The 12639-nt window shown below is 37.2% G+C and overlaps 1 protein-coding gene across 10 annotated transcripts in view; it reads right to left on the reverse strand.

Annotated features, from left to right (window-relative positions):
* Nucleotides 1-12639, reverse strand: part of VMP1 (vacuole membrane protein 1) — a 71289-nt gene that overhangs the window by 12393 nt on the left and 46257 nt on the right. For all 10 annotated transcript variants that reach the window (XM_075517916.1, XM_075517914.1, XM_075517913.1 and 7 more), the window contains 3 exons: nucleotides 9810-9890; nucleotides 6000-6116; nucleotides 3501-3562 (listed from right to left, as the gene is read on the reverse strand). In XM_075517916.1, the coding sequence (XP_075374031.1) occupies nucleotides 3501-3562; nucleotides 6000-6116; nucleotides 9810-9890 (260 nt within the window). The remainder of the gene's footprint in view (nucleotides 1-3500; nucleotides 3563-5999; nucleotides 6117-9809; nucleotides 9891-12639) is intronic.

Below are 12639 nucleotides of genomic sequence, written 5' to 3' on the forward strand. Positions count from 1 at the left end.
TAATTAAGCCCTTCTGCAGCCTACGTGAGTTTATCATTAACTTAATAATAGGCAGAGGGAATCTCTCTGCCCAACGGGTGGGATTTGTCCAAAAGGGCTGCAGCCGTACCACTTGCCACTGAAGTTCAGATGCGTCCGAGGTGAAGGCCACGTGCTAATGCTCTATAAAACACGTTTATGGATTTTTTAGACATCTACTGAAGTTCTAAAGTTATTAGCTCATTTTTGCAAAATATGAACAGAGCATGCTGAACTAAAAAAAAAAATAAAAAAATCAGATTTTTTTCTTTCTGAACATTCACCCAGAATCGATGGCAGATAGTTTTGTGGATGGTGTGTGCTTTGAGAACTATTTCTTTTAGTAGTTTTCTGGGAATTCTTAATCTGCATTTGAAACTGCCACTTCAAAGAAAATACGATCGTGCTTAAAAGCAATATGCTTAGTGTGACTGCATAACAATCCTGCAGCTGTAGGTAAAACAAATTAAACGGCAAGATTTAAGAGCCAAAAGAAAACCCACAACACACATGATAATTAAACATTTTAAACGGGCTAGGTTTGGCCTAAAACCAGCATCAAAGTATTTTCCATGGATGATCAGTAAGTTAAACTCTTCTTTAAGTGACAGAATACAAGACAAAACTCTTACACGCAATCTTTCCTCACAAAAGCTCATGTACGTAATACAACCTGAGAGAAAACATTATCCTCTTCTAGCATTTTAGACAGCAATAATACAACTTTAAACTATTAACTGGTAGAACAGGTTGATAATTACCAGCCTCATGTGAGCTACCAGTATCTTTGTAATCCTCTTCAGCTTTAATTTCAAGACCCTTGCTAGCTTCAGTTTCTTAAATCCATCCACGTCCCCCTCTCTGCAACCAGCTCTGACCTTGGTCCCTCTACAAGGCTTGCTGCTTGCCGTTGCCCTTGCTGCTGCCACCACCCATCCTTCTTACCTTTCATTTTTGTGTACGCTAGCTACCACCAACGTTTTCCAAAATTTTTTTTTTTTAAACAGCTTCTTAATTTCCTGCCACGTTTTCTTTTCCTTTTCCTTTTCTTTCTTTATTTAATTAATACAAGGAGTATTTTACGATCCTTTTGTAATGGAGACCTAGACAAAACTGCAAAATCAAATTACCCTAAATTCTATTAAAACAGCCTGGTTATGGCAGGCTTAGTGTGCAGCACCAGCAGCATCCAGTAACAGAAGTAAACAAGTATTGAGCTACGAGCAAGGTCTGCTCAGGTGAATCATTTTTGCTTTTTGACTAAGACTCATGTAGTTATCGAGAAATTCTCTGCGGCTTATAAAATCAAATATTCTCAGACTTTATCTCCTAACTTAATCTTCTGTCTAGATTTTAGTTTTCCTGTATGTTAATACGTTCATTAAAGTATTGTGCTTAGACATTTCCTATTGTGTAAGAGCAATATCCCAGACAAAAAAAGTCTTAAGTCATTGTGTCGGATAGAATTTGATTAAAATAAAGTTACCGACCATTAAATAGAACTATATTTTAATTTAATAATAAGGGATTTAATGCAAGCTATTGTTTAACATGTTTTATACTCCACTCTAAAAGAAATTGATGAGGTAATGCTAGCAGACAGCTTGAGAAGTCAAGGATACCGGGACATTCCAAAAATCTTACTGTCTCCCGAGAACATTTTTTAACTCTGACATCAACCATCTAATAAAATCTGAATCCAGCAGAGGTCTTGTGAATGCATTCAAAGTAATTCAATGCAAAGTTATCTCCAAGACAGATGAAGTAGGAAAAAACTACTAGTTTTGGCTCAAGGATTTGCAGGAGAGTAAATCTTTGGAAATACACCTCACCTAGTAGCAGTGCTGATCAAAAGTTAGTAGTAAATTGTCTGGCGTGATTCATACTAAGAAAAGCTAACTAATGATGGTTAAAAGTAGCCACATTTCTCTTTTTTTTTTTTTTAAATGTTCAAAGCAACAAATTAATTTTGAAGTTTGTTACAAACCAGACACCCAATCAGAAGATCAGGAAGTAATAAAGTCAGGATTTGTTTCATTAGTGAAATGCCCTAGAATGTTTCTTTTGACACTCCTTCTTCTTTCTATAGCATTGCTACTTCAAGTTTACATATTTTAAAAGGAATTATTTCCAGACATTCCCCCCTGCAACTGTTCTTGAGGAGTGTGGCTTTTTGGTTTTTATGTGAAAATAGTTATTACAGTTTGGATAGCAAAGTGTCAATCAATTTGCCCCAAATAACAAGTGAAAGACCTTGGAAAAGTAGAAACACCTTAGAATTTATTTTAGGGATCCATATTAGATATCTAGTTTAAAAAAAAAAAACAACAAAACCAAACCCCACAACAGTAAAGTTTTCTATTTAAATGTTAGAGACTCACATGTAAAACTTTAAACCTGCATCCCTGACATTAATCTGATCAGTGTACTGAAAACAGGCAGTAGCTTCCCCCCCAAGAGCAAAGAATTGTTCTTTTGAACAATTAAGCATGAATTTTGCATGAAATCCATATGATTTGATCTAGTTGCCTAGATTTAAATTAAACTGCATACTTTGTTTGCATTCAAGCAGTTTATGGAACTTGTGCATGGTTAGAGAGGCACCGTTGCGATGTTATTTGCTAGATTACCAGGCAGGAAATGTTAACATCAACAATGGATTTTAAAATTACACAGAATTTCATGACTGAACAGGTAGATATGAGGCAAAAATCTCACACTTCATCATCAGTGTCCAATCTTCATTCAAACCCACTGAGGCAACATGTAAGTATGTTGTTTTAACTGTGTTGCCCCCCTCCCCCAACTGTTGTTAGCTGGGTTTTTGCTTAGTTTTCTTGTTTTAAACTGAGATTTTCACTTAAAAAATAAAATAGTGATCAATTACTGAAGAACTCAGTCCAAAAAAAAAAAAAAAGACAAACTTTCTCAAAATCGGAGCAGTTTATCCATGAAAACTGTCATTCCTCCTATGAAAAACCAAGTTTAATAGAATGGAGATATAACTCTACATACCAAACATTTTATGTCAGAATTAAAACAGATTTACTATTTTAAATGTATAAAGTAGTTCAAATTATGGAAGATGTTTATTGTCATCTTGGGACACTGCATAAATCACAACAGTTCTTTCATTTTTTTGTCCTAGGAGCACACTACATTGAAGAAAGTCCATAAAAACCCAGTCTATTTGCAGCTAAAAGTGGAGCCATCTATAATTGGAAGAGCTGTATCCTATTTCTGGGGGAAAGTTAACTCTTGGTACTACATACTCAGGCCATCTGACCTTCCGTGATATTATGTTTCTTGAAATACTTGAAGCCCTTGAGGTGAGGAATGAAGTTGCAAATAAGATCTAAATTATGTGTTGGCCAAAGCTTGCACTTTGAAGCAAAGCACGATGTTCAGCACATCTAATTTGCCTCCTCCAGTATTTTTCCACTTAATGAGTGAAGGTATTACTGCGTTAAGGAATTACTCACCCGATTAGGGACACCATCTGCTCCACTATATGTTTGCTGAATGTTATAATAACGAAAAGTTTCTGTAGGAAGGAAAACATCAGTTAGAGAAACATTTGATCAAAAGGGAAGCAGAGACAATGGGGTACGACAGTTTATGTTCCTTTCCAACCAGACAGCTTCTCCAGCACTCACACATAGTTTTCCCTTCTCTTTTCTTTCAAGATCTTTATTTTTCAATACTCTTCAAAAAGAGGCAGGAGAGAGAAAAGCTGTTCACTTTATTATTCTATTTCCTCATAGATTTCATTTCTTGCAATGTTTTTGTAGCCTGTGTTACTAACCATTCGCATCCTCCCCAAACTTCAATTCCCAGAAGCTCAAGGTCACTTTACTCCGTCAACAATGTTTTAATGGAAAAACAGTCATCACCATGCAGAAAAATTCACATCCCCTTACACAAACACATGTACTTAAAGATCACAGAAGTGAAAAATAATGTATCTTTTAGTTCCCTAGTTCACGTGCTTCAGGCAGAAGCACGACAAAAAATACTTAGAGAAGAACAAAGTAAGAGCCATTGGGTACCTGTGTTCAAAACCTTAGATTGTCACTGTCTCTAATGCAACAGACTATTTGGAACAGGGCAATTTCAATAAAAGAAACTTCCGTAACACATAGCTTATTTTGCAGAAAATCCAAATGTCCGTAATTTTGCCACTCCCTTCTCTTCTAACACAAGTTAAAATGTTGTTAAAATAGCCTTTGCTAATTCCACTTGTGTCGTATTTGACAGCTTGTTCTTCTGCAAAGAGTGAGCAAGACTGCGTGTAGATGCTTATGCACACACAAACAGTTCCCACAGTCTCCTTAAATCAGTTTAAACATGATCTAATGAGAACTGCATTCACCAGTCTGGAAATGAGGGATGTGACTAGAACTACACAAAATGATTTTGTGATCCGGAAGAAGAGGCCAGTTAAAAGCAGCTCCAGGATGGCCACTGCACCAGAGTCACTCGCTTCCTGTCTAGAGAAAGATTTCGTTAAAAGCCTTTTCCATGACTCTTGCATTTCCTAAATTCCAAATTGCAGCAAGATCACTACAAAAATCAAGGCTATTGCACAAGAGTGTGCTTGAAACCAAGCATCGCAGAAAACAGCATTCTAATAGCCGAACGTATTACAAAATAAGATGATTTACCAACTGTACAAGACACTGGGAAATACTTTTTCACTTACATTTGATCTGAGTGTGGAGCACTATAAATTACATAGCAAACATTCTGCTAAACAGGACAAATAAAATAATAGAAGGAATATTACACAAATACTATTTCACTTTTCTGTGTTGCCAGAACAAATTCTAACAGTACACAGATTTAAAAGCAGAAAAATTCAGATAATACAAAAATAAGCGTGGAGAAAAAGTTGCTCTATCACACTAAATGAAAGAACTTTCAGATCTATTATTTTCTGTTTAAGGACTGGGCAAAGTAAAATAACCATTTACAAAAAGATGGGAAGAAAAAAAGGGTTGAAGATTGCAATCTTCTGTTCAGGGCAAGAAAAAGATTTTTAAGCAGCTTGATGAGGGTACTAGACGAGTAATTTTATACTACTGATAGCTTCTGCTATTTTAATGTAGTGACAGCAAAGATTTCCAAGCACCACAGCTACAGGCACTGCACCAGTGCTATGGAGATGCTTAAAAAAGACAAGCCCCAGCTGAAAACATTGGTTCTAAGCATTACAAATAGAGCGATGTAGTTCACGATAGAGCACTAACCACACCGCCACCCGTAAAGAATCGCCAGGGAATCGATACTTCATCTTTCGTTGGACAAAATGGTGACGCGTTTTAAAAGCGAGACTCCACATTTTTGAAAGCAACTGGAGATTCCGATTGCCGAATTCAGAACATCCAGTAAGGCACTGAGTTAGCAAGAAAAAACTGGACACACTCTGAAATCAGGCCCTTTCAAAATCATATAGACTGAGGACACCAACAATTGCTAACCATGCTTGCAAGCTATGGACAATATGCCCAGAGACATACCCTCAGACTGCTTTCTGCAGGGCCTGAGAGGAGCGGGGTTTTCTCTACACACTCAACTGAGATAAAAGGGAGCATTTAAACGTGCCGCTTAACCGGTAAAGGCTAGTTGCAGTGCTCTTTGAAATGAGTATTTGTTACCAAAAAGGCAAGTTCATTATGAGTACGAAGTTCTTTCAGCCTGGTAAAAACCGTAGGTAAATAACTTGGCTAACCACCAATTTCCTGAGTGGTGTAGGCAGCGAGCTCATTAGTTTGTAGCTATAAATTATTCAGTTGCCTAAGTTTTGAGCATAAGAAGCCTAGCAGATCCTTTATTGTAAATCCTTTGCACCAAATTAATTTCCATTACTTCAGGTCAGGAAGGGAGACTCCAGAATTCATTACAAAGTTACTACAGTGTAACAGTCAAAAAAACATAAAAAAGTCTTCACCCCAGAGCCCTCAGGGATGTGTTGTACTTGCCTGGATGTGCATTTTAATTACTGCTTTCCCAATCAAGGTTGCACCAAAGAAGGTCCAGAAGGGAACCAGAAAGTGTCCACATGTTATCCCGGCCAGGTCAAACAGAGGGTTTGGAATCTATGAAGTGCAAGGGAAAGAAGTTCATGAATTGCAGCACTTACTTAGATGAACAGGAACACGACAGACTTTGAAACTTTGAAAAATGACCATTTTCCTCTTATTCAACTTGATCCAAAACTCTTGTGCCTTAATACTCACAAAAATGTTAATGTTGCACCACATAACTTAAGTCTCTGGGATTCAGCTAGACAATGTCCCAGACAATTCCATTCTCATGGTCCCTCCTTACCCCTGGATTTTAAAAAAAGCTAACAAAAAGTTTTCCATGCGAAATGCACAGAAACCACAGTAAAGCCATTTTGAGTGATTTATCAAATTTTCTCACTGACAAGCACATCACTCTTGGAAGCTAGCGTTCAAAATTATCCCCAGTGATTTCCATCTGAGAAAGTACATTAAAAACTGGCATTTATAGTCATATGTATCCAGTTTAAAAGCACTGATTAGATTTTATTAAGCATATGCATTTCATTTAAAATTAAAAGATTTTTTTTTTATTGTTAAACTGTTGGCTTGACGTTTGGTATTGTGATACTATCTGTAAAATATTTCTGAAATTAAACCAAGAAAGTATCCAAATTCCAACCTTTCACACTTAGCATGCAGTACAAGGGCAGACTGTCTGAGTAAACGCATGGGGTATGTGTAATTCACAGTAGCAGTGTATTCTGGGCTAATATCCTGCAGTATTTGTGTTGTTTTCTTACACAAACAAATAAATAAAGACTGTAGATTGCTAAAGACCATAAAAGATAGTAACTGTGCAACTGACTGAATGGAAATCTGAAATCTGTGAGAAAGCTTATGAGGGTTATACTTAGCTGTTACAGACTAGCAATTCAAATTTATGAGCACCCACAACACCACCTGCATAGGAAGAAATCTGAAACGGTCTCTAATCATGCCCCGAAACGGTCTCTAAACATGCTCCACTTCAACTAAAATGATTCTTTACCTCTGACAGCTGTCTTAGCCATAGGAGGCTAGTAAATTATTTACTTATACCACAGTCAGATAATTTTGCTCTTCTGAGCCAAGTCTGCTCTAAGTCTCAAATATGTTCTTTGTTGGTTGGTTTGAGGTTTTTTTGTAAGTTCACAGCACATTTTAATTATTGCATTACTATCACCATAGAGGGAGCAACATGCTTTAGGTAGGAGTAACTGTGGATTTCATCAATACATTAAACGAATCACAGTAAAAAGTTACTCAACAAGTCCGCATTAGGGTATATTAGCAGGCCAGCGAGGTTTTCTCTTTGTTTGTTTTTGAAAAAACACACACACGCAGTACTGAGAGTTGCCAAAAAAGCCCAAAGACAGGAGGGCAAATTCTCACAAGTCACAGCAAGGATCTTCCAGGGCTAATTCTTGCTTTGTTCCTTCCCCAGGGCTGCCTTTACATAGGAATTAAGCTCCAGACAATAATATGGCTTTCTTATTGCCACTAAACAACATTGCGTTCCGTTGACTTCACTGGATAAACTTGCAAAGTTTTAAATTCAGTTTGATTGTGTTTTTATGTAGCATTTAGAAGCCATTGCTTGACAGACAACAACCTGCAGCTAGGACAGTCATTACCACTTTACAAGCAAGTTATCTAATCATAAAAAATACACCCAACTAAAATACTGTTTAAAATCCCAAAGTAAGATCGCAATGATAAGGGGGGCAAGTAAAGGAGACACCTTCTAGCATACGGAGAAGCAGCAATAAGCAAGAGAAGCCCTGAAACAAAGCCCTGAAGCTCATGGGGGAACGCCCAGCTCCATGGAGCACACGTGGGGGCTGCCTTCCTCACCTACAGATGCAACAAAAATGTATAGCTTTGAATTCCTGTGCTTTTTCAGTGCCCCTGCCACATTTAACTCCACCCTTTTTCCTGCTACTCTGCAGTTATTCTGTAAACACATTTACTAATCCTCAAGTGTACTGTGGTGGATTCATGATTCCCCATCCCTCCCCCGACCCGGGGCAGCCTATATAAGCAAAGGGAAGCTGGAGCTCGGAGCGTGTGGAAGAACAGTGCAGCAAGCAGGTAAGAAGTTAAGCAAATGTTTAAGTATTACTAAGCAGGAACTACAAAGAGTTTACACATCACCTCTCATGTTTACCAACTCCTTCCTCATGTTCTCCATTTATCCACATTTCATCTTGTCCAGCCACTCCAGTAACTCATCCCTGCCATCTACAAGCTGCTGTTCTGATTACACAAGGCAGTCAAAATAGCCTATGCAATGCTGTCTCACAAGATGGTGACTAGAGAGTAATGACTCAGAGGCAGTGAAGAAGCAGTCTAAGAGCTTACTGGACAGAAAGATTTAAAGAACAGCTTGTAACCTACGTCTCCACTCTAAACATTAAGATAGTTCAAAAGATTAGTAAACAGAAGTTGTATGCCAGCAGCTATAATCAGATTAATTCTTTCCAGCTAACACAGGTTACTTACGTTTGAGCAAATAGTTAGCATTGTCATCTCTACAATTTAGGAAACGAAGAGAGATGCTAGACAACTGTGGAATTAATACCTCACCAGCTGAGCAGCTGGCTAATGGCTGTGGTTATTCCGGAAGAATGGGATCATAGGGGACCTACACTTCCCCCCTTCTCTGTAATCACATTTCTGTGCATCACATCCCACATCTTGTGTGGGGGATGGAAGAATAAGGCACACCATTCCTACCAGTTTTCATTAAGCTTCCAGAGAGAGATTTAAGCCTCAAATGGTTCAATATTTTCCTATTCCAAAAGAACAGTATTATCCTCCTCAAAACACTGAAATAGCATCAGTGGAGATGCTCGTATCACCTCTTGCTTAGGCAGAATAAAACCTACAAGTAGTTTGTAGTTCATATAGCCATGACTCTGAAACTGGCTTCCTCGTTCCGCTCCCTCTGGTTCCTAGTGACCCAAAGATATCTCCAGAGCAGACTTCGGAGAATTACTATGGATAGATATCCTAATCAGGATTTGTACAGGTAGTTTTCCACTCTTCAACCTGTGTATATCTTTGGGTTTAAGATGTCAAGCACTGTAAGCTATAGGACATAAACACCTAAAGAAATTATAATATGGTTCCAGCAGAATCTATAGGTAATAATACAGCTCTTGCTATATCTTGCCAGCTAATAATCTGGGCTAGGAAAGTCCCAACAGGGTAACTGTCAGCGGGGCACACGATCTGATCTGCCAAATACCCACTGACGCAGAGCAGTGAGCAGCAGCGTGCATATGCCTTTGTTAGCAAAGACATCAAACGCAGGGAGCACCCCTCATCTGAAACAGAAACATAGAAACTTCTTGAATTTTAACAATGTTCTAGTTGAGACTCTTGTAGTTTAAATCTTCCTTACTCTGACAAGCTTTTAGCATCTTTAGTGAACTGACCTGTTTTTATCAGGTTTCACCACACCATGCTGTACTATAGAACTGTCAGCTGGGCTTTTAGGGAGAATTCACTGTGTTTGGTACTAACCTAGGACTGGAGTTTCTCCATGCTATTGTACTTGCCAGTACCACAACCACTGCCTTGCCCTAAGCACCACAGAAAACACAGAAATAGCAAACAAGGCATGAAGATCCATATGGACTCAAATAAAACCAAGTCACATTTCATAGCATTAATTTCACTGCAATACATTCAATCTGCAATTTGTGATTATAAACCCCTCTGTTACTGAAATGAACTTACTGAAGCGCAGGCCAAAATGCCGAAGAACCCAACCTTCTGCACCAGGTTCTGGACAGCCAGTTTAGCCCGGGAAGCAAAATCCTGCAAAGAAGAAAACGAAGCATTAATGAGGCAAAACCCAAAATAAACATACCTCAAGATGTATGGGATTTCAATATCCTCCGTGCTATGGGATTTCCTAATTAGCATTTGGGAGAATTTTTAGAATAAAAAGTCCAGTTTGAAACGCTGGGCTTAGAGGGAAGAGAGAGAAATTCACAGTGCTCAGTGTGAAAATCTAGCCACCCACATGGACTGAGCTCTCTTTTTCAAAACCCTGCAAGTGGCACCAAGTTCGCACTACTATGGAAACAGGTTTTCCAGTATTTATTTCCCTATATCTTTGAATTGTCAGTGCTGCTTATACCTTATTCCTTAAACAGCAAAGGGAATTAATTTCCTTCAATACCATTTACATTAAAAAGGTACTTTCTCAAAACACAAAGCCAGAGTATAATAATCCCATTATATCCTGAGATCTCTGCTCTCAAACCCAGGATCTTAATCAAAATAGCTAATTCCAGGGACTCTCTACAACAGACTTGTAAAGTTCATTAAATCCATAGAGTTGAATCTAAAATACTTCAAAAGCAAAGGTGGCAGGCCATGTAACATTTGAGCTGTTCTTTACAAAAAGATGCTAAGAACATGCTGCCTACTTTTATTCTGTGATCACAACTTTCAAACATATTAATGACAAACTCAAGAGTCTCCAATTTTACCAAATACACAGTAAACATTTTAAAAAGCAAAAATAAAGATTGTCACAAGCAGTTTATTTAAATGTGAGAAGTGAATTTACATGAGAATAAAATTCTTTTGAAGGAAAACTGTCCAAAAAGTTAAAAACAGGGTCAATATTATCCATTCAGGCTTGGTAACAGTAGTTATAGAAAGCTGAGTATCTTTGGTAACAGCAAACTTTAAAAAGTAATTATTAATTCTTTTTTAAAAACCTATGAATAAGCAATAAAAAGCTGATTTGCCAGTAGCAATGCAATATTCACTGATTTGCATTTTGTAGAAAACGATCAGATAAATTTCACAAGGAAGTTACTTTAATCAATAATTAAATTCTAAATTCCACACTTCAAGATAACTACAAGATAATCCAGATTAAATTTACGCAATTTTAACTTTGTTACAATTCTGTTGAAACCTTCAATACTATATACCACTGCAAGTAAATTACAATTACTTGACAATGTTCTTGCATATTGTCTAAATCCTGAACTGTAGAACTGACATAATTTTCTATGCCAGATTAAAAACAAAACAAAACAAAAAAACCTGTGATAAGGCCATTTGCTATCTTTTTACATCCCTTTTTCAAGTAGTAACTTTTCTCCATTACAGTGCTTTAAAAAGTTAACAAATTCTCAAATAAAAAACCCCAATTCTTACTGAAAACAGAAGAATTCAATTTATTATACTTTATATTTGAAAAAAATAACCCAAATGAATACAAATACTTCAACTTAAAGAAAAATGCCAAATAAATGAGATTCCCTACATCTTACAGTGGGACTTTTTTTAACCACCAGAGAACATAAAAACCCTTTTAGAGTAGTCGATAAGGGGTGAATTTGCTAACTTCCCCCAGGAGTAACACCTTGGGATCATGAATGTCTTATTGCAAGATGGAACAGGTGAAATATTCACTCTTTCTTGAAAACTTGTTCCTGATCCTTTTTCTGTTTAACTCCTAGGATACGTACAGCATGCATGAGTGATTAAAACCCACTCCCAGTGAGGCTCATACCAAGCACTTGAACTTGTTAGCAGTAACAGGTCTAGGACATGCCTACATGACAAGGAAAGTAAAATTTTTCATGCTTTTCAGTTAAAAGAGTGCATTTTGACACAAATTGTTAGGAAGAACAAAACATCATAATTTACCAGTGAACCAAGTCCAAAAAAATCCTGCAACATCAAGGGCAGTTCCTTCTCAAACTAAAATGCCCTCATCGTTATTTCCAAGTTAATAGATGATCACTAATACAGGTCAGCACTAATACACCCGTTCAGTCCCACTGAGGATTTAGGACCTGAACTGAAAAGGATGCAAGACTCTTTCGCAGCGTGCGATCACACAGCTATCAGCAAAGGAAATAAAATGCAGCACACTAAGGAGACAACAGGTATTCGGATTCCTTAACTAAATACAAAAGTAGAAATATGCGTTCAGAATTTCTCTACAAATTAATTTAAAATGAAAAGGTGTGCTAAAGCAAAACAGTAACGTTGTCCTTTCAACAACAGATTTTTGTTCTTTGAAAAGGTGAACTGAAAAAGCGGTGCCTTATGTAGGAATTTCGTAAGATGCCTCTCCCTGTACTCTACAACAAAGCTGAATGGGACCGTGATATTTTCAGTTCCTATTTTGTTCACCATTTCACAATGCTCATGGGGTTAGAACAATATTTTCACTTTTATAAGCCAATAAAGATTTTTTTCACAGCTTCATAAATCTCATTGTAAAGTATCTTTAAAATAAAACACTACAATCCAATGATTCAAATAGGTCCATGATATATTTCAATGGAAGCTGTTTCTATTCTAATTTTAACATATTTACCCATTATCTTAGACTGCATTGCTAACACACTGTTGTATTAATTTTCACAAGCTGGAATTGCAAACAAACTCTCTAGTAAGTGACCTATAAACTAATGCTTGCAGCACAGCTGGTTTAATAAAATATATCATTATAATTATATATAAATTGACTGTACTAACTTAGGGTAAGCACAGCGCACCATTTTTCATTAAATGTCTTAAAAATAAACAG

This window comes from Mycteria americana, chromosome 15 (assembly GCF_035582795.1).
Source record: "Mycteria americana isolate JAX WOST 10 ecotype Jacksonville Zoo and Gardens chromosome 15, USCA_MyAme_1.0, whole genome shotgun sequence".
Taxonomy (NCBI): Eukaryota; Metazoa; Chordata; class Aves; order Ciconiiformes; family Ciconiidae; genus Mycteria; species Mycteria americana.